Genomic DNA, 25,874 nt, shown 5'->3' with positions numbered 1-25,874 from the left:
TATTGTGAAGTTTGATACTTTTGGTGGTATTAATGATTTCATGTGGGGCTTTACCATGGTGTGCAATTTTGGACTGTCTTAGAAGGTTAGCTTGATGCACACTCTGGGACAAGATCATGCAATATGAGATCAGAGGCTGATTCCTGCAGTAACCTTACCGGTACCTTCAAACTCAACTTAGAACTGAGTAAATTGTTGATGTATCACCTCATCTATATGCTCATCTGTATTCTTCATATACCATCCGAAATGATTAGTATGCGAAGCATAAAGTGTGAGTAGTTCATAACAAAAGTGTAGCAGAAACTTGAAAGAAAGGTTGATGTATTACCTCATTGATATACTCATCTGTACTCTTCATATACCATCTGAACAATATCTGAAATGATTAGAATGGAGTGAGTAGTTCACATCAGAAGTGTTGCAGAGACTCGAAAACTGTGAAGCCTGATGATGAAAGCAGGAGCTCATATCTTTAGCATTAACAATCAAAAGGATGACAACGGAATCACTCTCTCAGATGAGGTTATGCTTCAGCCACTATTATCTTTTGTCATTTGAAATCAGCATACAGCTTCGAGGGAAAGAGGAAATGGAGGAGCGGTTGGTGGCCGCCTCAATCACTGACCTGTTGAAGACACCAAAGCCCACTTTTGCTTTTTACGAGTGCCATCCCCAGGTATACTCCTCACACTCCACTTCTTAAGTGCCCCACTCATCTCTAACTTTTCCACCTCCTCATCGCCCCCCGTCATCTCCGCGCCACCACCGGCGCTTGGCGAGGAAGAAGAGAAGAACAAGTGCAGTGCAGCCATGGTTCCGATTCTGGTAGCTGCTGTTCAAGTGTTAGTCGGGCTGGTGGGGGTGTCAGAAGGGCAGGGGCTGGTCCCTGGTGTCATCATCTTCGGCGACTCGACCGTCGACGTCGGCAACAACAACCACCTCCTCACTCTCGTCAAGGCCGACTTCCCCCCCTACGGCAGAGACTTTCCCCACCACTCACCAACCGGAAGGTTTTGCAATGGCAAGCTTGTCACCGACTTTGTTGGTATGCATCCGACTCTTCCTCTCCATTCTTTCTTTTCATTACTGCAAGTCTTTCTGTGAACTTTACATACACAATCTGCAGTCGAGGTCCTTGGATTCACGTCACACCCACCGGCCTATCTCAGCAAGGAGGCTACAGGAAACAACCTCTTGAACGGTGCCAACTTCGCCTCTGCGTCTTCTGGATACTTGGATGCTACAGCAAGTCTCTATGTGAGTGGCTTCCTGAATCCTTGTCATGTTGCAGAGGCCGGAATGATTAGGCGATGGCCGTGTCTTTTTGGCAGCAAGCAGTCTCTCTGACACGGCAGCTGCGATACTTCGAGCAGTACCAGGCGAAGGTGAAGAGCATCGCGGGAAAGGCGACCGCGACGGCGCTGTTCGCGGATTCCATCTACGTGCTGAGCGCCGGAAGCAGCGACTTCCTTCAGAACTACTACATCAATCCCTTGCTCCGTGCGATTTATAGCCCGGATCAGTTCTCCGGCTTGCTGCTGCAGTCTTTTACCACCTTTGTTCAGGTCTCTTCTTGATGTTAAGATGAAAGCATTCACGTAGCCACATCTACTCCTTGTGCTTCCGTCTTTTCATGCAAACTATCGGAGATCACCTTCTTATGCAAAGAAAGCCGGTAGTTCCTGTTATTGTTTTGATCTCTGGTTACCAGCATTCACGATGAACTCCTCCATGGATCAGGAGCTGCACGACATGGGAGCAAGACGGATCGGGGTCACGTCGCTGCCACCCATCGGCTGTCTTCCGGCGGCCATCACGCTGTTCGGCGGCGGCGACGGCGATGCCTGCGTGGCGCGGCTCAACGACGATGCGGTGGCCTTCAACGAGAAACTCGACGCAGCAGCTCGGGCCCTCAAAAGGAACCACGCCGACCTGAAGCTGGTCGTCTTCGACGTCTACGGCCCTCTGCTGAAGCTGATCCGCAACCCCGCAGACGGTGGTACGCATCTCCTCCTCCGCCCATTGCATGGTAGTTTCTTGGGCGCATGAAGGCGAATGACCTGTAAAGTTGTGGATGGCAAAGGTTTCTTGGAAGCACGGAGGGCGTGCTGCGGGACGGGGACGATCGAGACGTCGCTGCTGTGCAATGCAGCGTCCCCGGGGACATGCGGCAACGCCACGGGGTACGTGTTCTGGGACAGCTTCCATCCCTCGGAGGCGGCGAACAGCGTGTTGGCCGACGCTCTTATCATCCAAGGCATTGATCTCATCTTCTAATATACTGCTGTGTAATCTGGCTATCTATCTTTGCTTTCACATCATGATCATAAATTTCTCTTCGGAAGTGACTCCTCTCTCTCTCTCTCTCCGCCTAAAAATAAAGAAAGAAGCAGACGACCACATTGTCCAATTTCTCAGACGTTGAAGGTGCAACAAGATGACGGTGGGGTGTACGATGAATCACCATCATCACAAGTGACTACTAGGAGTAAAGTAGTATAGTGCCTCCTGCATCACGAACTGGTATAAAAAGGCCTAACCAAGATTTGATGATGGATGATAGGAGTCGGAGATGGTGACAAAGAAGTGACAAACAACTGACCATGCAGCCACTAATTCTGATTTATCGAACCTTACATCGGTTGGACTCGTCAACCTTTTACCTGACACCTAAACTTATTACTTCATATTCAAACTTGTAGCCCAATCAATCACTTTCACCAAATTTGCAGATACTTCCAAGTACCAAACACAAAGATGAGGAACAAAAATCTAACATGTATTAGCATAAATATAGAAAGACAATGTTCAGTCCTTGAGTAGCAATGTGAATGAATAACGAGTATGGGAATGAAAGGCGTTGAAAAGCCAGAAGAAATGGGGATAAATGAGCATGACCACTTATACATACAGATCCCAGATGATAGTATTATCCATCACGTGGAAGATCCTGCTGACGATCTTTATTTTTTGGATGAATATGCAAATTTGTTGATATTGATGGGTGCAACAGTCCGCCTTCATTTAAAACAAAACAACAAAAAATGAGGATCATGCGGTGGAGATAATCTTAGAAACACATTCGGATGATTGTTCAGATGAAGCGTAGAAGACATACCTTGAAGAACATGTATTTTGTACATCTTTTAGCGGGGCACGAAGGCCACTTGCACGTGAACCTGATGAAGTGTATCTGTAGGACGAAATGAGCGCAACAAATTTTTCCATTGATTTCTCTGCTATACCGGTGTAGTTGTTCAGGTGCGAAATATTGCATCCAAATTTTCCAGTCTCCTGCATCTCTTTGCCTTTGTTGCTAGAATCAGAAGCTTCACCATCTGCAGGATAAAAAAACATCCAAGGGTAATGCAACACTTTTGAAATCAAAACATACATATTTCTCGAACAAGCATTGAGGATTCGTTTCCTCCTCAGATCCAATTCACTAAAGGAACTTGAGATTGAAAATTGCAGTAAGCTTAATGTTTTGATAAGCTGAAATGTTAACTCGCTTGAAAAAAATGTTAACATAAATCACAATATGGAGTGACCGGTCAGAGCATCAACTAGTGATATTGAATGAAATAAGCAATGGAATGTTAAATGACATGCTCTTATGTTTTGAATGCCATAAAAAAGAAAAAAGGTCCAGTTGCAAGTTCAGGGGTCTATCTATTAGATCTAAGTGAAAGCTCTAGCAACCCTAAAACATCTAAGGCCTTTATTCTGATATTTTAAAAAACATCTAAGCAACCAAGTTTTCAGCTTTCATAATATGATACATTTGGGATGAACCAAAAATCAGGATAAACACATGACAAGTGGTTGCAAGTTAAATAACTATCCACAAGGGTAGATTACATAGTCAATTAATACAAAGCATCAAATAAAAAGAGAGCCATTGCAGACCATAACTAAAGTCATATACTACTAATTTCTTTTCCATGAAATCATAATTAAAAAGATGAGAACAATACATGTAATATTTAATATAAGTCATACATGAATGTGCAATATATTTAAGATGTCATACAACAATAATATGCTGTAATGTCCCAACTAATAGTTATAAGATGGCTATTTACAATTTTTTAATACACATTAAAACAGAAGATATGAAAAATCAAAGCAAAAAATTACTATATCATAGACCCATGCAAGATAGAATTGATAGAATCCTATGTCAGAATAATTTGTTTATGATTGCAAAGCCATTCCAAACCTTCTTCAAAATAAGTTGAAGTTGTCCGTGCATTCTTCGATCCTAGATCTCCCTGATTCATTAAAATGCATAAGCAAGAAAGCACTTAAAATAAAAGCTACTTAATCTAGGAACCACACAAAACAACAGACAAACACACCAGTTGCTTGTCACTGATATTGACTGGCTTTCTTTTCTTCATGCCACTTTTTAGACATGCATTTCCACATGATGCACCATTAGGCACAGGACAATCACAAGAAGTGCAATCGTAATTTTCATTATTCACATTGGTGCCATCATTTTGGTTCTCAGGATCATTGTCATCCGATAGTTTATGCCTAAAATATGAGCTCTTGACGATGACTTTTCTTTTTGTCGACTTTGTCGTGACATCGACATCCGCCATTTGAAGTTTAAAGTCATATTCCTTGTGTGATGTCAAAAATGGTTTACATGTTTCATTCTTCAGCTCTGGCAATAAGGAAGAACATTGCAGATCCTTAAGGTCACCTGTTATGGTTCAGACACAGGAAAAAGTTTTTCATGATTTCTATAATGGTGGCAGATAAAATTTTGCATACTTACTATTCAAAGGTAGCCTGCTAACTTTCTGGTTGTGATTGGTAGACTTATCTTCCATCTGAAAAGAAGAAAGAGTTATGTATTCTTCACGAGAGACTGTAAATGAACTTTAATATTATTTCCAATACTTTTGTTGTATCTCCTACACAATCCTCTGCGGGCAGACTATCATTAGTAGTGCTTGCATTGACTGGGGCATGTGCTGCGTGATTATTGATACAAGTAGCCTCTTCTGTTGAACCAAGTGATTCAGAATCATATTTTTCTGAACTTGGAGAATCAGAGTCCATCACCACCAACTCTTTTGGCATGACTTTGGGGGCTCTGAATTTCCGTCTTGCTTCAAGTGACGCTAGACCTTTACTTTGTTAAAGAATTGGAAAAGAATGCTAAACATCTATAAGCATGCCTCACTTACGTAAAAAGAAATGAAAACAAACATACCATAGCAGCTTTAAGAATAAACTGGATGATAGAGCCTAGGTCGATGATGTTTCTTGAAATTGATGACCACTAATGCAAAATGAATTACTGTAATAATGATTTCTTAACTAGATCAGTCAAAGATGAATGAGAACGATGTTTTAAGGGGAGAAGAAAGAAATAGTAAAACATTTTGGCTTCTTAAAGCCTAAGAATGAGAACAGGCAACAGCACTGATCACATATAGTAAATAAAAGGAGAACAGGTCAAGATGAAACTACTGATGATTTCCTTTAAAAATTTTATTGCACTTGCAAGAAAACATGCCAAAGACAATTTATCTTTGATAATAAGAAAATTGCAGATGCCCATTTAAAGTTCACAACGTTATCTTTGATAATCTTACAATTCTTCTACTATCAGAAATAACAAAGGAAAACATTAAAAAAATCAGAAAGTTTCCAGACTGCTCCGAGAATTCAGATAAAGTAAATGGAGAAAGAATGTGTTTTACCCTGAAGTATAGAAACAAGAAAGTTGGATCACAACGTCTTGAAGTATAAAACCCAATTTTTTTTACTCAAATATTATTCATTTTCATAAGCTATATCCAGCTATTGTTGGCTACATATAGGAGATCATGATGTACGGCTAAAGAAAAGTAAACATATTATAGCAATCTGCTAATCTAACTAAATATGAACTAGCAATTAAGTGATGCACAAAAGCATTCATTTGTGATGCTAATTATGGATTCAGTAATGGAATATTTAAGTTTGTCAAAATCATTTGGATACAGAAGTAATTGGTCAATAAATTTTTCTGGACAGGCAAATCTAGCTTTTTCCTTCCACTTGATGGTACAGATTCTTTTTCTAAGCAATTTCTACCAAGCATCAATTGTCTGCATGTGTCCTTTCCCTGCAACCATAAATCGAGAAATAATCAATGAATACATCATCTGGAAAAAGTTAAGCGGAATAATTTGGCCAATTAGGAAAAAAGAAGCCATGGGAAAATATATGCTAAACAACAACAAATAAAATGGATCTAGAAAGAACATACTTTCTAGTACCTGTTAATAGTATAATTATGCACAACTATCAAGAAAATACTAATATAGCATCCTCTACTAGTCAAAACACCACGAGATAACCATAAAAAGAAGAGCATTAGTTAATGCAGCTTAAGAGGGGAACTGCTGACAATCAGTTGTGATAATATGTCTACTACTTGATGGAACATGTAAATGTAGCATCAGTTAAACATGTAATGTATATGGTCTTCACCAAGCAAGCCATTAGCACCTTCTAAAATATTTGGCTGAGGTTTCGAAGCCTCAATTTTGGTAAGTAGATACGGCCTAAATAGGATTACCCGTACTATGTCATGCTGACCAAACACCCTTTAAGGTTAATTAACCAATCAACCTTTGAGGACATGTAGCCATTAGAATAATGGCTAATCCTCCCATGTTCTATGAATGGAGCTCTTCAAGAACTCTCTTTTGTTTTTCATGAACTAAAAATTGAGCATATTCTTGAGCTTCTATGTTTTCAGATATAAAGCTAATCAAAAGAAGGAAAATGCAGGAGAAAGATACTAATGGGTTACAAAATCAAAGATATTTTCATCAAAGTTCAACTTAATTTTGCAAGAGATATGTAATGCTTAAATAGGCTAAGGGCTGATAGATATCAGAATTTACATAACTAATATCCCAAAAAATTGAAGAATATGCTAATATCAGCAGATCAGGTTCAACTAGAAGAACCTGGAATGGCATCTTCGTTAATGGATCAATGTCTCCTTGTGCTATTTCCTTAGCTATACCTTGTGGTAACCATGTAAATTCAGTCAAGGAAAGCTACCATCATTTCAAAGGAAAAAAGGATATAGCATGGCATGTATAGTAAAAACATAAGTAGCAGATGAAGGATATGGGCCCAGAAAATCCAAATCTTCAAAAACACCATGAGGTATGTCCGTCAAATGAACAATGTCTTCTTTTGCCGGATCATAAACTCTCTGATGCTGAAATGCCCAGATCGCTTTTCCGAATGATTCCTCAAAAAGTGGTGGGATAGAAACAGCACTATACCTTAAGTGCTTAATTACCTGAATGAACAAGATATCTTATTCAAAATATAACTGAAGGTCAAAACATTCATCAAAAATCAAGAATTTAGTACATGATCAAGTTAACAGTAAATTATGGACGAAGGAAGAGAAAATGTTTCATTAAGGTAAAACAAGGATGGCAAATATGTGATTCAGTATATCACTACATAGACAAACATGACATGAATGATGCAAACTTAAGCTACATGAACCCTCAAGGTAAAATCCTCTAAATATGGGGAAAAAAGTCCTCTGGATATGTGGAAAAACCTAAAAAATGAGAAAATGAAAAAGGTGAGCAAGTGAAAGTGTTAGATGTTCTACTACTCAAATTGAAAAGAAAGCTATTCTGAAATTGCATTATTCTACTTCCAGCTTACTATTCTACCGATACGATGGCCCTTACTCCATAAGTTTTGACTGGTCAGGCACCAAGAAACCAGTTTAAATTAAACAGTATAATGGCTGACGATTACCAAATTAAATAATTGAACTAAAATCATGATAAAATAAATTTACAGTTGGTGTTACATACTTTAAGGTAAAACTATAGTATAACATGTGATTGCACAAACTAGATTTAAACAATTCAGAGCTTATCAAAAAATTGAAAACTAGAGTACAAAATAGTGAAAGATAGTGCTATAGAAAACGATAAGATGAGGACAGCTATATATTCCATAGATGTAAATCATCATCTTTCCGATTGCAGTGCCTAATATGATGCATATAATTTTAACTTACCTTATTGTAGCTCTTAAGCCTCTTGACGAGTGCATGGGCCCTTTTCAAGCCCATGCCAGGCAGTGATGGTAGATAGTCACAACCACTAAAAATGCACATCTCAAGTAGCATCCGATTGGTGAATCCGGTTAAATCAAGCTCCTTATTTTTTCCCAAACGTAAACTTTGAAACTCGACTCCCTGGCCAAATTTGTCCATTTTGAAGATAATCTGAATAAGGTACTTGAAAAGTTAATATCTTAAAAGAAACAAGGTACTACAGAGAAATAAATAAAAAGATAACTAAATGATTAAGAATTAAGATATACATTTTTAAAGCCAACTAGTAGAAAGTCTTTTAACATATACTCACTCTTGAACAACCAAAGGGTATCAAGTCTGAGTCTTCAGTGATGACAGCATCAACAAGGCTATTTATGGACAAGAATGTCATCTGAGCATCAGCTTCATAAGGTGCCACAATGTAATCAACATGATCTTGTTTCAAAACCTGCAATAGTACATCTCGAAAGTTATTAGATTTAGACAAAGTTGCTTGACAGTGATGGTGGCGTCAGTCAACAAATTATGCATAGAAAAAAGACATTATTAAGAGAATATAGGGAGTTTATCTCATAGCATGGGCAAGGAGTTCAGTAATGTTGGATCTAGAAGTAACCAAAAAAAAATATCCTACCTGGATTAGTTCAAATGCAACCAAAGGTGAAATATCAACAGCTTTTTGGTAGCACTCATAAGCAGCAGAAGAATTACCCAATGTCTCATGTTCCATTGCTCGTGCAAGATTTTCCTTCCTGGTCCTGAATTCATTTCATTTAGTTAGATATCATGCATGACATTTTGTGTAATATATCTAAGACCATAAGAACCAGCATATTCCTGCAAAACATATTGACATTTGACATCCCTCACTAAGATGAAGTCTCATATCAACTTTCATTCCTCTCAAATATGAAGCTGAAGCATATTACCAATCACAGTCGATACCTTGAACGCTTGGTCTCTTGTTCAATCTTCATCGGTAGAATACCACCATCAAAAACAAGAATAGGTTTGACACCATGATGCTTCAACAAATTTACTCTATGCATACAATAGTCGATATGCCTAGAATTCCACATATAAGTTAGTCGCACTTAGAGGATATCATATCATTGAGAACTTAACAAGTTTCTTGCAAAACAATTGTAGAAGGCTGTAGCCATATGAAAAAATAAGAGCAAACATCATTATTAAATCTCATCTTTTGAGTAAACATACATGCTTCAGAATACTGCTCCGTAGGTGCCCAGCAAAAAAATATAAATCTAAAATCACTAGCTCAAATATTAGGATCAGAATTGAAGTCAAGAGGACATATCTGACAAAAAAATAATGCATTTTTGCATATATTGACTGCCTCAAGTTGACTGATAACTTGCACAAAGATAGAATGAGAAAAGGAAAAGCATTTTGAATGCAAAATGTAATAGACATATTTCAAAATGTGATTAACATTAAAAATAAGGAACGACAAAAGAAGCTTGAAACAAGTAAATCTAGTAGCAAGAGTGAAGGAAAGTAAAGCCTACATATATTCTTAAGAGAAAAGGACAACTTGTAGTCTCAAAGGACAATTATCAAGCTCGTAAGAGATTGGAAAAAAAGTATGTTTACAATCACAAGAAATGAAATTCTCACAAGAATGATCAAGGCAGAGTTTATCAAAGATTTGACGAGCCAGTCTGCTTAACTATTGGTTTCCTAAAAATATGATTAGACAGAGAATCCACTAAAATACACAACAAGCAGTCCTTCAAAGCAGACCTAAAATGCCACAGCAAAATTACATCTTTCGTTAAGAAAGTTGATACGGTTAAATGAGAGGCAACAGAATCAGTTGACTACTAGTGCATTTACACTTCAAGAATATAGTTTTAAAACTTAGCATCACCAAAAGCAACTGCATCGAGCAATGCACAGAACATAACTATGGAAATCCATAGCATCAGGACCAAAGATAGTACTTTAGACCAATTGAAACATACCATTCTTTTGAAATTTTTCATTGCAAAAGCGGGACATAAGAGGTAGGTTGCCACAAGAAACTAAGATTTTTAAAGCTATCCCAAGAAAAAGCACTTAATATAGAACAAATTAATGGTCAACTATAAAGCCTAAATCAACTTCAGAGTCACAATGCGATCACAGAATTAACCTAGCTAATTTCAAACTCCATTAGTCAATTACAAGTATCTCTCAGTCGTCAGCAAATCTACACTTACAGGAAAATCATATGTATAGGATGCCAAGGGACAATATTTGCAAACCGTAGAAAATGTCCATGGACAACATAAGATGTTAGATTAGATGAATGTTCGAGGGCGATATCATGATCATGTCTGCCCGAAGATAAATCAAGAGTATCATCGAAAAACTGTATGACGATAATGATTTCAGCTGATGACAGAACAATGTATAATGCCCCAGAATTTGGGTAAAATGACAAGCTTACATGAAGATGCACCAAGCTGAAAATTTAAAGTCCAAACGAAATCCTGGTAATTAAACAGCAGTCGTCTTCTTTATGAAGAATACAAAGCGGAATGGCGGCAAGAGATGGAAACTTCCATGAAATTGCTCAGGGAAAAATAGAAAAAGAAGGAAAAAGAATCGTGAACCAAGACTCAAGAAAAGAAAAGAAGACCATGAATGTCAGATCATTTTTTTCCCGAGTTCTTGTCTTTGTCCCCTTTGCTCTTCATAAGGTTTCTCTGGAGGAGAAAATAAAATGAAAACGACGACAGGAGAACAGAAACACAAAATGCCTTTTTTGTAAAGAAATATCAAGAAAGAGAAAAAAGAAACCTCTGTCGAAACCAATAGGAAGAAAAGAAAATGGATCGACAGTGGAGTAATAACAAAAAAGAAGAATCTTTCTTCTCAAAATGGGCAATGAGAGCCTCCATAATTACATATCTAGAAGAGTATTTTCCTTCGGGCGAAAAAGAACAGTAGAAGGAAATGGGTTTAGGAGTACTTCGAGGTTGGGAGGCCTTTGCAGAGCTGGGTGGCGCAGGAGAAGGCGCCCTTGTGGAGCCAGGAATAGGCGTCCACCGCCACCGTCTGGCCTCGGAGCTCCTCCACATGGATAGGCGCCATGATCGACTTGAGCAAGGGAAGCAGCCCTTGGATCCCCATCGCTCCTCGTCCGCCGTCGCAGCCAAACCGATCGCGTCTACCCTCTCGACGTCGCCGTCTCTGCCACTTCTTTCCTCTCGCTTGGCTCGAAGCTTCCCATTTCGTCCTCCAAGAAAAGGAAAGAAAGATCGAAAAACCGAGGGTTCGATGAGAGAAGAGGCGGGAAATGAAAAGCCTGTCTATGTCACGTGACATTCACGTGGTCTTATTGTTCTTGTTCTATTTCAGTTGACGGTCATTATAAAATTATATTTTATAAACAAAACATATATATATATATATATATAATCTTATTGGAAAAGAAAAGAAGAAAGAAAACTTGTCATTATTGCTTTAAAATGTGTAACTATTTTATTTAGATGATTGAAATAATATATATATATATATTAGACTATAATTATATATATAGAATCATATCCAAATCAAAGCTTGTCATCACATTGCTCGTGCGTGCGACTACTGCAACGAGTTACAACCTTTTGGCAGCATGGTGTTCTCTAACAACAACTACTATCTTCTTATTCTCCTCTTGTATTTGTAGCTTATGCTGCAGATTGCAAGCTTCCTTTAATGTCCTTGCATCCATCTTCCGGCTCTGGAGTGCCCTTGTAGCGGTAGAGATGCGCGCAGACCATGAAATATAGCAGATTGCCTACTCCCAAGGCGGCGATCAGGTAGTAGTAGTAGTCTACCTTGCCGACGTTGATGTCGTCGTCCAGCCAACTGGCTCGGCCTGGCCCTCCGGTTCTCTTTTGGACGAAGGCGATGAGAAAGGAGCTCAGGTAGCTCGCACCCGCCAGGCTGCAGTGGAAGAGCGACCCTGCCAACGTCTGCATGTGCTCCGGGAACTGCCGGTTGTAGAACTCCACCTGCCCGACCGCGTTGAAGGCCTCGGCTACGCCCATCAGGCAGAGTTGCGGCGCGAGCCACATCGCCGAGAGGGGGGAGCTCCCGTCCGCGCCGCCGTGGGCTAGAGCTGAGTCCCTCCTCTTCTTCTCCACTAAACCGGCCACCACCATGGACAGTATGGCGATGGCCATCCCGGCGCCTTGCCTCTGTAGGAGTGTGATCCCGCCCTCGACCCCGGTGATGCTCGTGGCCATGGGAACGAGGATTTGGTCGTAGACAGGGATGAAGAGGACTATGGCCATCAAGCAGATGATGCCCAGGGAGCCAGGAGGGATCTGAAAGCTCGGGCCGAGATGGCGGTCCATTTTCATGGACTGGAGAGCCGCCAGAGTCCACTGTTGTGTCAGGGCGACGAAGCAGATGATGCCGGAGGCCCAGATGGGCACGATGCGCATCAGGCATTTCACCTCCTCGATCTGCTGCACACTGCACAGTTTCCAGGGATCTGCAGAGCGACCGTCTTCCTTCACGTCGCCCTCACATACTATAGCAGCCTTGTTCAAGAACCTGCAAAGAAGTACCAACCGATCGCATCTAATGGAGAACGCCGTTTCCATTGCATGTTCAGAAGGGGGCTTTCTACCTGAACTGATGTGTCAGGGGAAGCTTCATCACCACGGTGCTCTTCCTAGCATGGTTGCTGTACAACAGCGTCTCCTGTTCCGCCGCATCGTTTGGTGCAGGCAATCGAAGCTCGCGCTTTCTGAACGCGGCGACGAGGACCTGCACGACGCCGGAGAAGACACTGCCCTCCGGCGGCACGAACACGTAAAGCCTGATCCCGGCGAAGAAGAAGATGATGGCGAGGAGCATCAGCGCCGTTGGGATGCCAAACCCCAGCGGCCAGCTGACACTGTCTTGGATGTAGACGACGGCTGTCATGGCCACCACCGTTGCGCCGGTCGAGATGGAGTAGTACCAGTTGAAAAAACTGTTGAGGCCGCGCCGCCCTTGCTCTGTGCTACGATCAAATTGGTCGACGCCGAAAGGTAGGCTGCAGGGGCGAACGCCGCCGGCGCCGAGGACTAGGAGTGCCAGGGACAAGAATAGTATGGCCAAATGGGCGCCGGAGGGACCCAAGGGTTTCCCGGATTCCTCATCTACCGGTGGCCGGAGTTTAGGAACTGCTGCCGTCAAAGTCAGCACTACCATTCCCTGCAGCAATCATCGGATCAATCAAATAAGATTCCATATCTAAATCACCGAAATACTTCTTAATTATTATTCGCTACTTTTTGTCGAACACAAATCCCATTGCTGTCGAAAGAAAAAATATTATCAGCAAAAATTTCCAATAATTATTTATTCTCAAAAATAATAAAATAAATAAATAAATTCCTCAAAGAAAACCTTAATTTTTTATTACTTTTAAATTTATTCCCATAAAAACGTCTATTAATTATTAAAAGATGATATTTATTATCCACAGTCACCGGCAACAATTTTTCGGGCCCAAATAAATATCTATACATTAATGTTGCTCCTGTACCGACGGGCTTTGGACGTGAAACATGTGGCATTGTAGAAAAGATCTTAAGATCGTTAATGAAGGGGACAAGAATCTAACAGAAGGTAAATAAGTTCGAACCGAAGAATAGATCTGTAGCAGATGAGTCCTACCACTTCATAAATACTGAGTACTAGTCATTACCCTGTAATTGAGGGCATTCAATAATTGTGGTCCAGAGGTTCAAACTCCCGAACAAGGACACCGCGGGCAATGTCCGGTGCACGGTTCATTGGATCTCCCTATCCAAGGAAACGAGAGAGAGATGCGTTCATGGAGAGAATGCCGATCCAAGTGATTCAGTTTATTGCATTGCGGATGAATTCATCTCAAGTCTGCTGCATTCTCGCGTTCATGGTCGATGCAGCTCGTAATGTTCAGTAATCAGTGAAGGATTGGAGGAGGAGAAGGGAGAGGGGAGGAGGCATGCACCAGGAAGGTGGTCACCGAGGCGTAGGCGAGGGTGCGGAACCGGCCCCAGTAGGCGTCGGAGACGAAGGCGCCGAGGAGCGGCGCGGCGTTGCTGGTGCCGGAGAAGATGTTGCACAAGTTTGCGGCCGCCATCTGCCTCATGCCGTACTGCTCCACCAGGTACACCATGAAGTTGGCCGTCAGGCCGTAGGTCGCCACCCGCTCGAACGCCTCGTTCCCTGGCGGCATGAAAGTTTAATTTCACGCACACGCACATGGCACGCAAGGAGAAAGAAGTGAGGAAGAAGAGTTCCGGTACGTGCCTATGATGAACGGCATCGACTTCCATCCTCCAGGCTTCCTCTCTTCTCGGCCGGTCTCGTCGGAGGCGCCTCCGGCACCGTCGAGAAGCAGTGGGTTGTGATCCATGGAACTGTCACTCCGACTGCTCTTGCTCGACCTCTTCCATAGCCTCACTCCGGCATTTATACTAGAGAGAGAGAGAGAGGAAGTGCAGATTGAGGCAGTCATTAATGAGGAGTTACCGAGGTTGAAGCCGGGGTTACATTTAACCTGCATTTAATCTTCTAAATGTCCACTTGACAGTGCAAATGATTCCATGCTGCGATAATAATTTGTGGAGGAAAGATTCTTTTGTCCGATCTGTGCAGAGATCGGAGGTAGCGCGAGAGCAACACTAGTATCCAAAGAAGTGAAATGGCAAGAGACAGATCTGATGTGGCCGGTCCGGCAGGAGAGACAAAGAACGGTGCAGTATTTGTCTCTAAGTAGAAGCATAAATAATCCTCGAGATAAGAAGAAACGCCTCTAAAAAATTTGAATTGATCTATAATGATTTGAGAGCTCTTCTGTGGTCTCAATCAACTTGCTCTCATGTACCTCATATATCTCTTCACCTTGGGAATCAGCAAGTCATGTCCCTTGGAGCCTTTAAATCAGCAAGTCATATCACAAGGCAAAGATCTGGTGATATGTATATGTTTGGTTTTATGTAGCAAGTCATCTGCCTGGGAGTCTTAAATCAATTTGCTTCATGCAAAAAGTCATGTTTGTTTTGCTTTCATGAAGCAACTCATGTATCTTGTGGTAGATGATGCACAATCTCTTATTTGCTTTCATGCTCATCTTTCCTCGCTTTAGGAAGACTCGAAACATATGTTTGCTATCGTGCAGCAAGGAAGACCTGTAACATGCATTTTGATTCCATGCACCAACTCAATATAATCTCTTATTCTGCTTTCATGCAGCAGCTCATAATTCTTATGAACTCTTAAACAGTCTCAAATCACTTTGCTTCGTGCACATCTCTCTCTCTCTCTCACTTACATATGTTTGCTTGCATGCAGCAAGTCATGCGTTGAAGTGCTCAGGTTGGTAGGTGTCCTAACTATATTTAAATTAATGTATAAAATTTTAATTATATTAATTTTTTTAAAAATAAATTAAAATTATTTTTATAAATATATACTGAGTCTCAATATTTTTATTTAGAAAAAGATAAATCACTTGAGAAGATGCTCATAACAATGATCTTAGGAGTTTTAAGAAACAGTTGAGAGAGATTTTATGTTTATGTGAGAGGTGAATAAGGTAGATTGTACTCGAGTTAGGATAACTCAAAAGTCTTATAATTGATTTTATATATTTAAAAAAATATTTTTTTTGATAAAATGAGATTTATCGAATGTTAATCTTGGTTAAATTTTTGATATGATTTTGATATCTATGAGTATTATCTTTTAGTTTTGATAAATTTTCTCCCTCCCAACAAAGTGGTATCATAGCCTAAAAAATCGATTGGCCAAAGATTTAATAAGGATAAGTTATGAAAATTTGATGAAATATGAATCAAAATTATTTTCCCTTTAGGAGATACAAAAGTAAACAAAAATACGTGAGAGATTATTGGGATCGGTATATATTTTAGAATTCCTGAAATTAGTATTCAAATGGGATAAGAAATCATAATACAAGAAAAAATTTATGTGAAAAAAGGAAACTTAATAATTAGGATTTGTTTATTCTATAAATATCTCATGTATTTACGGATTTTGGTATGGGATAGCAAGATATAAAGAATACTTTTTGTACTATTGGATTCTTTTTAGGTACCTGATATTTTATATTGATTATAAAGAGGAGAGATAAAATAATGTATATTTTTCATAATTTATGTGAGATGGTTTATAAGGAAATCATGTTTAAGTAGTGATATTTTTAATTTTTGATAATTGATAAACATGATAACATATATGGTGAGATATTAATTGCTAAGGGGTTCGAGGAAGATTTTTTGATAATAATAAATCGTAAAGTGATATGTTGAGATCAAAAGTCAGGTTTTTGATGATGCTAAGTGTTATATATATATATATATATATATATATATATATATATATATATATATATATATATATATAGTATATATGTATATGTATGTATATATATATAATGAATATGGACTTATCGAATGAAATTATATATATATATATATATATATTATTGACGTCATGAAAATATCTTTATAATATTTGCTCACGATGCAAAAAAATAAGATTGATATTCATAAATTTCAAAATAGATTTTCAAAAACAAAAATCATTTTTTATCCCATTTTGATTAAATTTGTTGTTTGTTTAGAGGTAATCGCATCACATGGTGGAGCCCACAATTATCAACCAATAGCCGTTTCCCAGTCGGTGGTTCCCACGTCGGCCCGTAAACGGATGCCACGTGGTCGGCCGTCTACGTGCTGACGTGTGTGTACACGGCGTTTCCTCTTTGATCCGTTACGGCACGAATCAACTCGTATCCTTCCACCCTTTCACTGTAAAATAATAATTTTTCCCCCAACAGCTCCACCAGCCTTCCTTTTCTTCCCCTCTCTCTCTCCGCACGCCGTCCCACTCCGCGGCCACCGGCTTCACTTCTCTCCACCAGGCCATTCACGATGCTCCTTCTGGCGGCGATCTAATCGTGCCCGCGATCCCCACGATGCCTCCTTTTCCCTCCCTATCGCGGCGATTGTAGGGGGATCTGTTCCTTGTATTTGGCCGTGGATTGGGGATCGGACTTGAGAATTGTTGGAGTTTGTTGGCGGGTGGGGAGGGATCTGATAGGTTGAGTTTAGATCGCGGGGATGGCTTCGGCGAAGTCGTCTCGATCTAGGGCTTCGGCCCCGTCTGGGCAGGTCGCCGCTGGAGTGCCCCATGCGAATGGGGGCGGCGCCGGGCAGGAGGCTGGGGTCCAGCTCGCCGACAAGCTGAAGATCTTCAAGACCGATAATTTCGACCCCGATGCCTACGTGCAGTCGAAATGCCAGAGCATGAACGAAAAGGTCCGGTGTTTTCTTTGTTAGAATTCGGTGCCGTTGGTTCTTTAATCAAATTTCACCCTGAATATGTCCTTTCTTTCAAATAGTCTTTTGTTTGCATTATCTTTCATTTGATTGGCCATATCGATCTATGAGGTGCTGCCGTTGTGGATTTGCATGGTCCCTAAGAGGCTATGTTGTTGTTGGGGGATGGTGAATGATTCTGACTCACCTTTTTTTCGAACTTATTAAGTTTTCCCTGTGCGTCCATCACAATTCTTCACCAACCAACTAGTTTATTATCGAATGCATTATTCTTTCGGCCAAAAGCTTTTAGCAGAATGGATATTTCTGGATGCATTAACTGGTTATGATTTTACTTGCCTGATTGGTTGATCAAGGATGAAAATGAGGACCCTAAATGAATTGTCTTATTAATTGAAGAAAATCCTTCTTCTTTTGAAGGCCTATCTCTTGTATGGTATTGCATGATTCCATTATGAAAGAACTTCCAGGTTCGTGTCAATGATTTTGATCAAGTTCCCTTGGGTCTCCCCTTCTCTCTTTTGAATCATTAATTTGAATAATCTTTAGAGCCATTTAACTTGCCAAGCGTTAGTTGGTGAAATGCATTTCTCATTTTCCACAAGCATTAATATGTGCATCCTTACCCTTACAAGTACATAGGCTGTTTTTGTGACCTTGGTCACCTAGGTCACAAACGGTTGCATGGCACCATTGCATGGATTTAGGATTCTAAATTGTGGTTGTTTATTAGCTTATGCATGTAGTTCAACAAGAAGCACGTGCTTGTTGGTCACAGTGCCTCACAAGCTCTTGCCCTTGATCTCCTCCACATTCTCTTTCTTTTTGTCCCTGGCTCTTCTATCCTTCCTTCCAATTTTTTTAAAACAAAACATTACTGTTGTATAATACAATCAAGCATTATAAGCTCTATATGGTGTGTCTAAGCTATTACTTTCTTTTCATAGATTCTTGTTATTATTTGGTAATTGAAAATTTCCCTTTGAAGTAAATTCTACTGGAGTCTTAGTTGAAAGTAATTTAATTAAAGCTTGTTTAAGCATATATAATACAATATGAATTCTTACTTGTTCTATTACTCTATGAAGGAAATAAAACAACTATGCAATTATTTACAAGATTTAAAGAGGGCTTCTGCAGAAGAAATGCGTAAAAGTGTCTATGCAAACTATGCGGCATTTATAAGGTGAGTTATAATATTCGTTATTTTCATTATATTGTATTGTTTTTTCATGGAACCTATCAACTGGAATCATACCACTAGCTTTTGCAAGATTAAGTTTCTTTTTATATTCTCACTGTTGCTTTAAAAATAATGAATGTTCTTTTCCTTAGCAACTTGTAATGTATGGGTCTTCTTGCTTGGGCAATGACATTTGAATATCTGTATAGTTCTTTGTTTTTCTTCTTATTTTGAAAGTGAAGAGTTTCGGAAGTTCATGGTGTTGAAGAAAAGGAATGTTGACAGAAATAATTTAACTTTATGATCTGCTGGTGCAATAGTCTTGACTATAGCAAAATGATTATGATGCCTAGTGGGGAAGCCATCGAATGAACCTTACATATGGATTAGCCACTGTTTTTCTTCTAAAAGTCAATCATGAGCAAAACCTTCTTCTTTAGTGAATATTTATATATCAATTTCAAGGTTATTATTTAGATGGTTTATTCCATATTACGAGACCATGTAGAATACTGGCATTAGGTAGACACATAAGGAAACAGAGAAAATGGAAATAAATACTAACCCGAGTTTTAGGTGGTGCGATTTAAAACTGGAAATATAATGCAGCGAAAATCAGAAAGGAACTTAAGGAATATATCAAATTGGCAGGAAAAATTATTAGAATCATGTAAAATATATGTTCTTTTTGTCATGGTTCATCTTATTGGTTCGTACCAGTGTACCGACCGACCGTTAGTATAGTACTTATTGAGCCGTACTGATATATCAACAGATGGTATGGTGGGGCATACTGACAGACTAGTATGTACTGCCCATATCGATCCTCTGTCAAACCAGTATATACCACCCATACTGAGCCGTATGCTGCGGTATGGTGAACCTTGCTTTTTGTTTTGTGTTGTTGAGTTCGTTTTGCTTCCTTGATGTGTGCTTTACCTGATTATACAACACGAACAAGTTATAAGTATTGATGCAAACTCTTTGTGCGTTTAACATACCAAATACAGAACATCAAAGGAAATATCAGATCTGGAAGGCGAGCTTTTGTCTATAAAGAATCTTTTAGGAGCTCAGACAGGTTTAATTCATGGTTTAGCCGAAGGTGTTAACATTGATTCCCTGTCTGCTGGTTCTGAGAGCATAAGAGAAAATGACATCTCAAATGTGGAAGACCGAGAACCTTCAGATCTAGAAAAATGGGTAGAGGAGTTTCCCGATATGCTGGAAGTTCTGCTGGCTGAAAGGAGAGTTGATGAAGCTTTGGATGCTCTGGATGAAGCAGAACATCTAGTTATAGATGCAAAACAAAAGCAAACTGTGGGTACTGCTGAACTTTCATCATTGCAGAATGCTATTTCTGAACATCGTCAGAAGTTAGCTGATCAACTTGCTGAGGCTGCTTGTCAATCTTCTACCCACGGTGTTGAACTTCGTGCTGCCGCTGCTGCTCTCAAAAGACTTGGTGATGGTCCACGGGCTCACAGTTTGCTGCTTAGTGCTCATTACCAGAGGCTTCAGTACAATATGCAAGTTATTCATCCTACTAGTACTTCATATGGAGGAGCATATACTGCTGCTCTGTCACAGCAAGTATTTTCTGCCATTGGTCAGGCTCTGAACGACTCTCAAGCTGTCTTTGGGGATGAGTATGCATCAGAACTGGTCATATGGTCTACAAAGCGAGCAGAGGCCTTTTCACATCTTGTAAAGAGGCATGCATTAGCTTCATCGGCAGCAGCTGGAGGGTTACGAGCTGCTGCAGAATGTGTGCAGATAGCCATTGGACATTGTTCCATGCTTGAAGCTCGTGGGAGATTGTCACTTTCTTCTGTTCTTCTGAAACTATTTAGGCCTAGTGTTGAGCAAGCATTAAATGCTAATTTAAAAAGAATTGAAGAGAGTACTGCTGCCTTAGCAGCTGCAGATGATTGGGTACTTACTTATCCACCTACAGGTGCACGCACATCAAATAGAATATCTTCTACAGTTGTGGGTATCCAACCCAAACTTTCAAGCAGTGCACATCGCTTCTATTCAATGGTTCAGGTGACTTATATTTACACTGGGATTAGTGATTTTCCAAGTTTCTTCTTTTCATGTCAGTTTAATTTTGTTTGACTTTGCACGATGATATGGTTTTTGAGTACGTATGATATGGTTTCAACTTTCAAGATTATTTACACATGAACAAGCAAAAGCTAATATATATGTTTATACTCTATACCTACAGAGAGATATAGAGTGCTCACCTTCCTTTTAGTTTCTGATGGTCCAATTTATTTCTGTTTCTGAACAACTGAAAAATTGGAGCTATTAGAAATAACTCTTTGGATAACATCTCTCTCTCTCCATTCTTCCCTGCCCTTCCACTCCCCCCTTCTCTCTCCCCCCCCCTTCATGCCATTTTCTCAATAATATATGGTGATGTTGCTTGTAGTATGGGTGTTTGTTTATACTTTATAATATTGGCTCTTTTTTTGTCTTTCCTGACTTAAAGTAATCATCATGTGTTAGAAATTCTTAGCTGTTATCTTAATTGTACATTTTGTTAATACATAAGGTTGCCTAGTAAATTACATATCTTCTTCTGTTACATGACGTACACTGGTGTACCTCTATGAATATGGTGTCACACTCGAGCATTCTGCATTTATGCAGACACAATTTGAATGTAGCCATCTGCAATGCTGCAAGTTGAGTCTTATAATGGGTAATGTTATGTGAATTTGTTAATTCATGCACAAACAGAATTGATCCTAAATGAACTGATCTATTACCTTTAATATTATATTGCTCTGATTGTCTGAACATGAAGGAAAATGAGAAGGCAGACCGAGAGCATAGGAACAAAGGGAAGAGGTGAGATTTAGGTATTGAGTGCACTTTATATTCCAAATCTGGTGAATCAAATGGTTGTTCTCTTATTATATTGCTCGCCATTGTTTGACAAATTTATCGTTTTTACTAATATTATTAGTGCATAAACAATTATACGTGCCTTAATATTACTATATCGAATGTTTCTATTATTGGTCAAACTGGTATGTGTTATTAGTGGTTCAACCAAGATCCAATATCCCATCATAAAACTCAGTACCAGTCTATATTTTTCATTATTCTTTTGTGGTGCCAAGCTATACAGGTTGGTGTACTGGTTGGTATACCAGTATCCTACCAGTTTGAAAGGTGTTGAATCCAGTATTTGACAAAAATTTAAAACTTGAATCCATTTACCAGTAAGATAGATTATTATTTAAAATAATCCATCCCAGTTTAGTAGACTGACATGTACAAGAAGCAAACAGATACTTTCAATTTATTTTAAATGATGTATATTATATTTCTTCCTTCTGTGTGATGGCTATGTTGTTCTGTGGGTATTATGCTGCACACGCCAGCCAGAGGTTGCACTAAGCTAAGCTGGGATTGGGGGAACAACATTCTGTTTTCTGAATCAACTATCTATGTCCTGGTCTATAAGGCCTGGTGCATAATAGACAAGATACTAGTAGTTGGCATGTTGATGCATGCAAAGGACATGAGGAAAGTAGCATCATATTGTCTGGTGCCATATGAAAAATAATCAGATCGAACCATTTCATCAACTTTATTTGTGGTGTGCATTCTATTAGATGATTTAAGTATGTTTCATGGTTATGACTCCATCAAACTAGATGCAGTAGGATTAGTCCATACTTGCTATTATATTTCTCGCTTTTCCATTAAATTATATGTAAAATCATATATTCATGTTCATCTGTTCATAGTTGATTTCAAATAAATTTGCAGGATTTCTTTGAGGATGTAGGGCCACTTTTAAGTATGCAACTAGGGGGTTCCACCGTGGATGGTCTTTTAAAGGTCTTCAATTCATATATCGGTCTTCTGATAAACGCATTGCCAAGTTCAATAGAGGAGGAAGCAAATTTGGATGGTCCAGTAAACAAACTTGTTCGAATAGCAGAGACTGAAACACAACAATTAGGTTTATTAGCAAATGCATCTCTATTGGCAGAGGAGTTGCTCCCTCGAGCAGCAATGAAGCTTTCACCAATGTATCAGGCTGGTGGAATGGATGATTCTCGTAGACGAGGCTCAGATAGAAACACTCGTGTGCCAGAGCAAAGAGAATGGAAAAAAAAGCTGCAGCGATCTGTTGACAAGCTGCGAGATAGCTTTTGTAGGCAGCATGCACTTGATCTTATATTCACAGAAGATGGTGATAATAATCTAAGTGCAGGAATGTATATAAGCATGGATTTAAATTCTGACGAGCTAGAGTGGGCTCCTTCTCCAATATTTCAGGTATCTTAACCAGAATGTTTAGACATTTATCATGGGAGATGTTTCTTCCATTTTCAAGGTTACACTTGGATCCTTTTTTGGTTACGTAAACTTGCTCTATAGAATTTGCTTCAAGAAATATGGATGATTCCATCATTTTTTTATGTTTGGTTTATCAAACAATCCAATTCTGGATTACATTTGATGTTTTTTTTTTCTTGAAAAATCCAAGTAATGTTGCATTGCATTACATCATGTAATACTTGAACAATACTTATCCTGTATTACTATATGCCACTGAAGGTACTTTGCCGCATGGCAAAGTAATTCCTTTACAAGAGTCACAAATGTTGCTTCTTTCCATGTAGTGATTTCTGATTTTAAAACCCTCAATTTCAGCTTGTTAGTTATTTTCCAAAAGATCAGTAATATTTTAGTTCACTTAATAAAATAAGATCACAAATTATATAGAAAATTATTTGGAGAAAATAAAGCATAAACAATCATAAAAGTTTATTGGATGTCTTTTGGAATGGAATTAACATGGTTTCAAATGCCTTGTTATACTGATTGAACCATACCTGTCTAATAGTATCCTGATATACCACTGAATTGACCATTTTGGTTGATACTGACATATTAAACATTTTTAATCTTTTGTTAATGTACCAAGGCATACCATATATTACCAGTTAATATGTACCTAACAGATGAGATTACGATATGTGCATTAGTATTGGTTACTAAAACTTGATCACTCATGTAAGTTATCTTTTACTGTATCACCTATTCTCATGGTTTAATGAGAGAGAATGATGGATTAGATATTTGTGATTTTTAGTTAGTAAGTTGGTGAAGCTTGTATTAAAGTATCTAAAATTTGCACTTGGTTGTAAAAGAGTCCTTCACAGGCTGATGTGCACCTGGTTATAAAATTGGTAGCTTATACATGTTTCTCTTCAGGCTGGTTTTCCAAAAATCTAAAAGCTCCTAACTACTGTATTTGCTTAGGAACTATATGCCAAATTGAATCGAATGGCAAGCGTTGCCTCAGATATGTTTGTTGGTAGGGAAAGATTTGCTACCTTGTTGATGATGAGACTCACAGAGACAGTCATACTATGGCTTTCAGAAGATCAGAGCTTCTGGGAGGAAATTGAAGAGGGAGACAGACCTTTGGGTCCCCTTGGCCTTCAGCAGGTCTTGATCCTGTTTTCCTTAACATATATTTTGTATTACTATGGACAATCAGAAACTTCTTATCTTCTATTACTTTTTAATGTCGACTTGTTTTTCCTTTCCTGCAGTTTTATCTAGATATGCAATTTATAATTCTTTTTGGAAAAGGCCGTTTCTTGTCTCGAAATGTGCATCAAGTTGTTATCGACATCATTGAAAGAGCTATGGCTGCATTTTCTGCAACTGGAATGGATCCAGATAGGTCAGTTATCTAGTGACTGCAGCACTGGTACAAGTATTTTTCTTGTTTTTGCTCTTTTTTTTTCCTGTTACTCTATGTATAAACTGTTAGAGGGTCATATTTTACATTTGTTAAGCATATATTTATCCTGTATGTGATAAATTTTATTTTGGTGATGGCTAACTAATTTCCATTTACTATATGTAATCCTACTATGGTAGTTTTACCAGCAACACTAAATTGAAACATCTTGATGCAATTGGTGAGGAAAAAGAATGAAAAAAAAGGACTCGATGAATGGCCAATGTACAAGATCAACATAATGTTCAGCATGGTCTCTGATACCAAATTTTCCAACCTTACCATACTGGCCTAGAGGCGTGTCAACCATACCAAACAGTGCCAATGTACCAACTATACCAATTCGTATGTACCGGTATGGGTGTCAATATCTAAAACCTGTGTCTAGGCCCATCAGGAAGTCAGTTAAGGATGCCAGCAGTAGTAATTGAAGTATTTTAATAGTTAAACATAGGTGCTAGAAAAGTAAAGTTATGTTCAATTCAGTTTGGCCCTAACTCCCTCCAAAAACTAACGTATAATACAGTTCCTACGTTTAACTATTATGAGGAATTTAAGTTCATAAATCCCTTTTGAATAACAAATTATTAAATGGGTTCCAGTATGGTTGATGGTCTCAGACATCCTTCTCTATTGTAGATAGCATGCAATGGCCTCATATTCCTAGTTTTATATACAACATGCATTTCATAAAGTTGTTCCTAAGATTGCTTTTAGGCCTTGTTTGGTCAAGCTAACATCTGAGTTTCATGCAGTACTCTTCCAAACGATGACTGGTTCTTTGAAGTTGCTCAAGAAACTATAAGTAGGATAAGCGGTAGAACAAGGGTTGGCAATGGAGAGAGAGAAACAAACAGCCCAACTGCATCCATCTCGGCACAATCCATATCGTCATTCAGATCTCATGGGAGCTTGTAGCGTGCATCTTTTCTTGCAGACAGGTTCTTGTATAATAAGCAGCATTGCGCTCTGTGTGTTTGTCTTAGATGATTATGGTTTATGTCAGCAAGTCATCTAATTTTTGGAGTTTGCATATGTATTTATTGCTTTTTCTTATACAGTCCAAAGTCCCGCTTGTACCATTCTTTTCACTCATTCATTCATTCATTTTCCGTCATGAGAGGACAAGTGGAATGTGTTGGCTGCGCACTATAATGCTTCCCATAGTTCTATTTGCTTTCTGGATGTGTGTTTCACCCGTTGATGGTGTCTTGTAGACACTGCTTGTGGTTGTAGCTGTAGTCTTTGGAATGAAATGTTTAAGCATGAAGGAACATAGGATTACTACACTGTATTCAATAGCACAATAGTTAATTTAACTAGCAGTGTAGCAGATGGAATAGATTAACTGGAGACTTGCTGTTGTAATCTTAATAGAACTATTGGCTGCAGTTGGGATGCTGCTATTATCCTCTACCAGATGGAAAATATCATCATTTC

General features: G+C 39.0%; 4 protein-coding genes across 4 annotated transcripts; 2 read left to right on the top strand and 2 right to left on the bottom strand.

Moving 5' to 3' along the window:
* The first annotated feature begins 145 nt into the window (after window positions 1–145).
* Window positions 146–2,347, top strand: LOC135605782 (GDSL esterase/lipase At5g03810-like). Its single transcript, XM_065096244.1, has 5 exons — window positions 146–1,048; window positions 1,130–1,260; window positions 1,335–1,568; window positions 1,744–2,002; window positions 2,087–2,347. The coding sequence occupies exons 1-5, from the start codon at window positions 814–816 to the stop codon at window positions 2,278–2,280; spliced, it is 1,053 nt and encodes a 350-aa protein (XP_064952316.1). The 5' UTR covers window positions 146–813; the 3' UTR covers window positions 2,281–2,347.
* Window positions 2,348–2,552: 205 nt separating this feature from the next.
* On the bottom strand, window positions 2,553–11,407 carry LOC103975711 (exonuclease 1). Its single transcript, XM_009390764.3, has 14 exons — window positions 11,097–11,407; window positions 9,065–9,184; window positions 8,754–8,877; window positions 8,430–8,567; window positions 8,078–8,287; window positions 7,155–7,330; window positions 6,987–7,059; window positions 6,010–6,133; window positions 4,918–5,147; window positions 4,793–4,847; window positions 4,365–4,717; window positions 4,226–4,277; window positions 3,122–3,341; window positions 2,553–3,021 (listed from the first exon to the last, which is right to left on the bottom strand). The coding sequence occupies exons 1-14, from the start codon at window positions 11,255–11,257 to the stop codon at window positions 2,967–2,969; spliced, it is 2,091 nt and encodes a 696-aa protein (XP_009389039.2). The 5' UTR covers window positions 11,258–11,407; the 3' UTR covers window positions 2,553–2,966.
* A 258-nt stretch (window positions 11,408–11,665) lies between these two features.
* LOC135605781 (protein NRT1/ PTR FAMILY 2.13-like) lies at window positions 11,666–14,560 on the bottom strand. The gene is made up of 4 exons (XM_065096243.1): window positions 14,408–14,560; window positions 14,106–14,323; window positions 12,750–13,321; window positions 11,666–12,673 (listed from the first exon to the last, which is right to left on the bottom strand). The coding sequence occupies exons 1-4, from the start codon at window positions 14,511–14,513 to the stop codon at window positions 11,800–11,802; spliced, it is 1,770 nt and encodes a 589-aa protein (XP_064952315.1). The 5' UTR covers window positions 14,514–14,560; the 3' UTR covers window positions 11,666–11,799.
* Window positions 14,561–16,945: 2,385 nt separating this feature from the next.
* Window positions 16,946–25,615, top strand: LOC135605779 (exocyst complex component EXO84B-like). The gene is made up of 7 exons (XM_065096241.1): window positions 16,946–17,442; window positions 18,552–18,649; window positions 19,657–20,695; window positions 22,439–22,954; window positions 23,945–24,133; window positions 24,241–24,374; window positions 25,190–25,615. The coding sequence occupies exons 1-7, from the start codon at window positions 17,245–17,247 to the stop codon at window positions 25,350–25,352; spliced, it is 2,337 nt and encodes a 778-aa protein (XP_064952313.1). The 5' UTR covers window positions 16,946–17,244; the 3' UTR covers window positions 25,353–25,615.
* The last annotated feature ends 259 nt before the right edge of the window (window positions 25,616–25,874 follow it).

The sequence above is a fragment of the Musa acuminata genome, chromosome BXJ2-2 (assembly GCF_036884655.1).
Source record: "Musa acuminata AAA Group cultivar baxijiao chromosome BXJ2-2, Cavendish_Baxijiao_AAA, whole genome shotgun sequence".
Taxonomy (NCBI): domain Eukaryota; kingdom Viridiplantae; phylum Streptophyta; class Magnoliopsida; order Zingiberales; family Musaceae; genus Musa; species Musa acuminata.
This window is presented reverse-complemented; position numbering and strand designations above follow the sequence as displayed.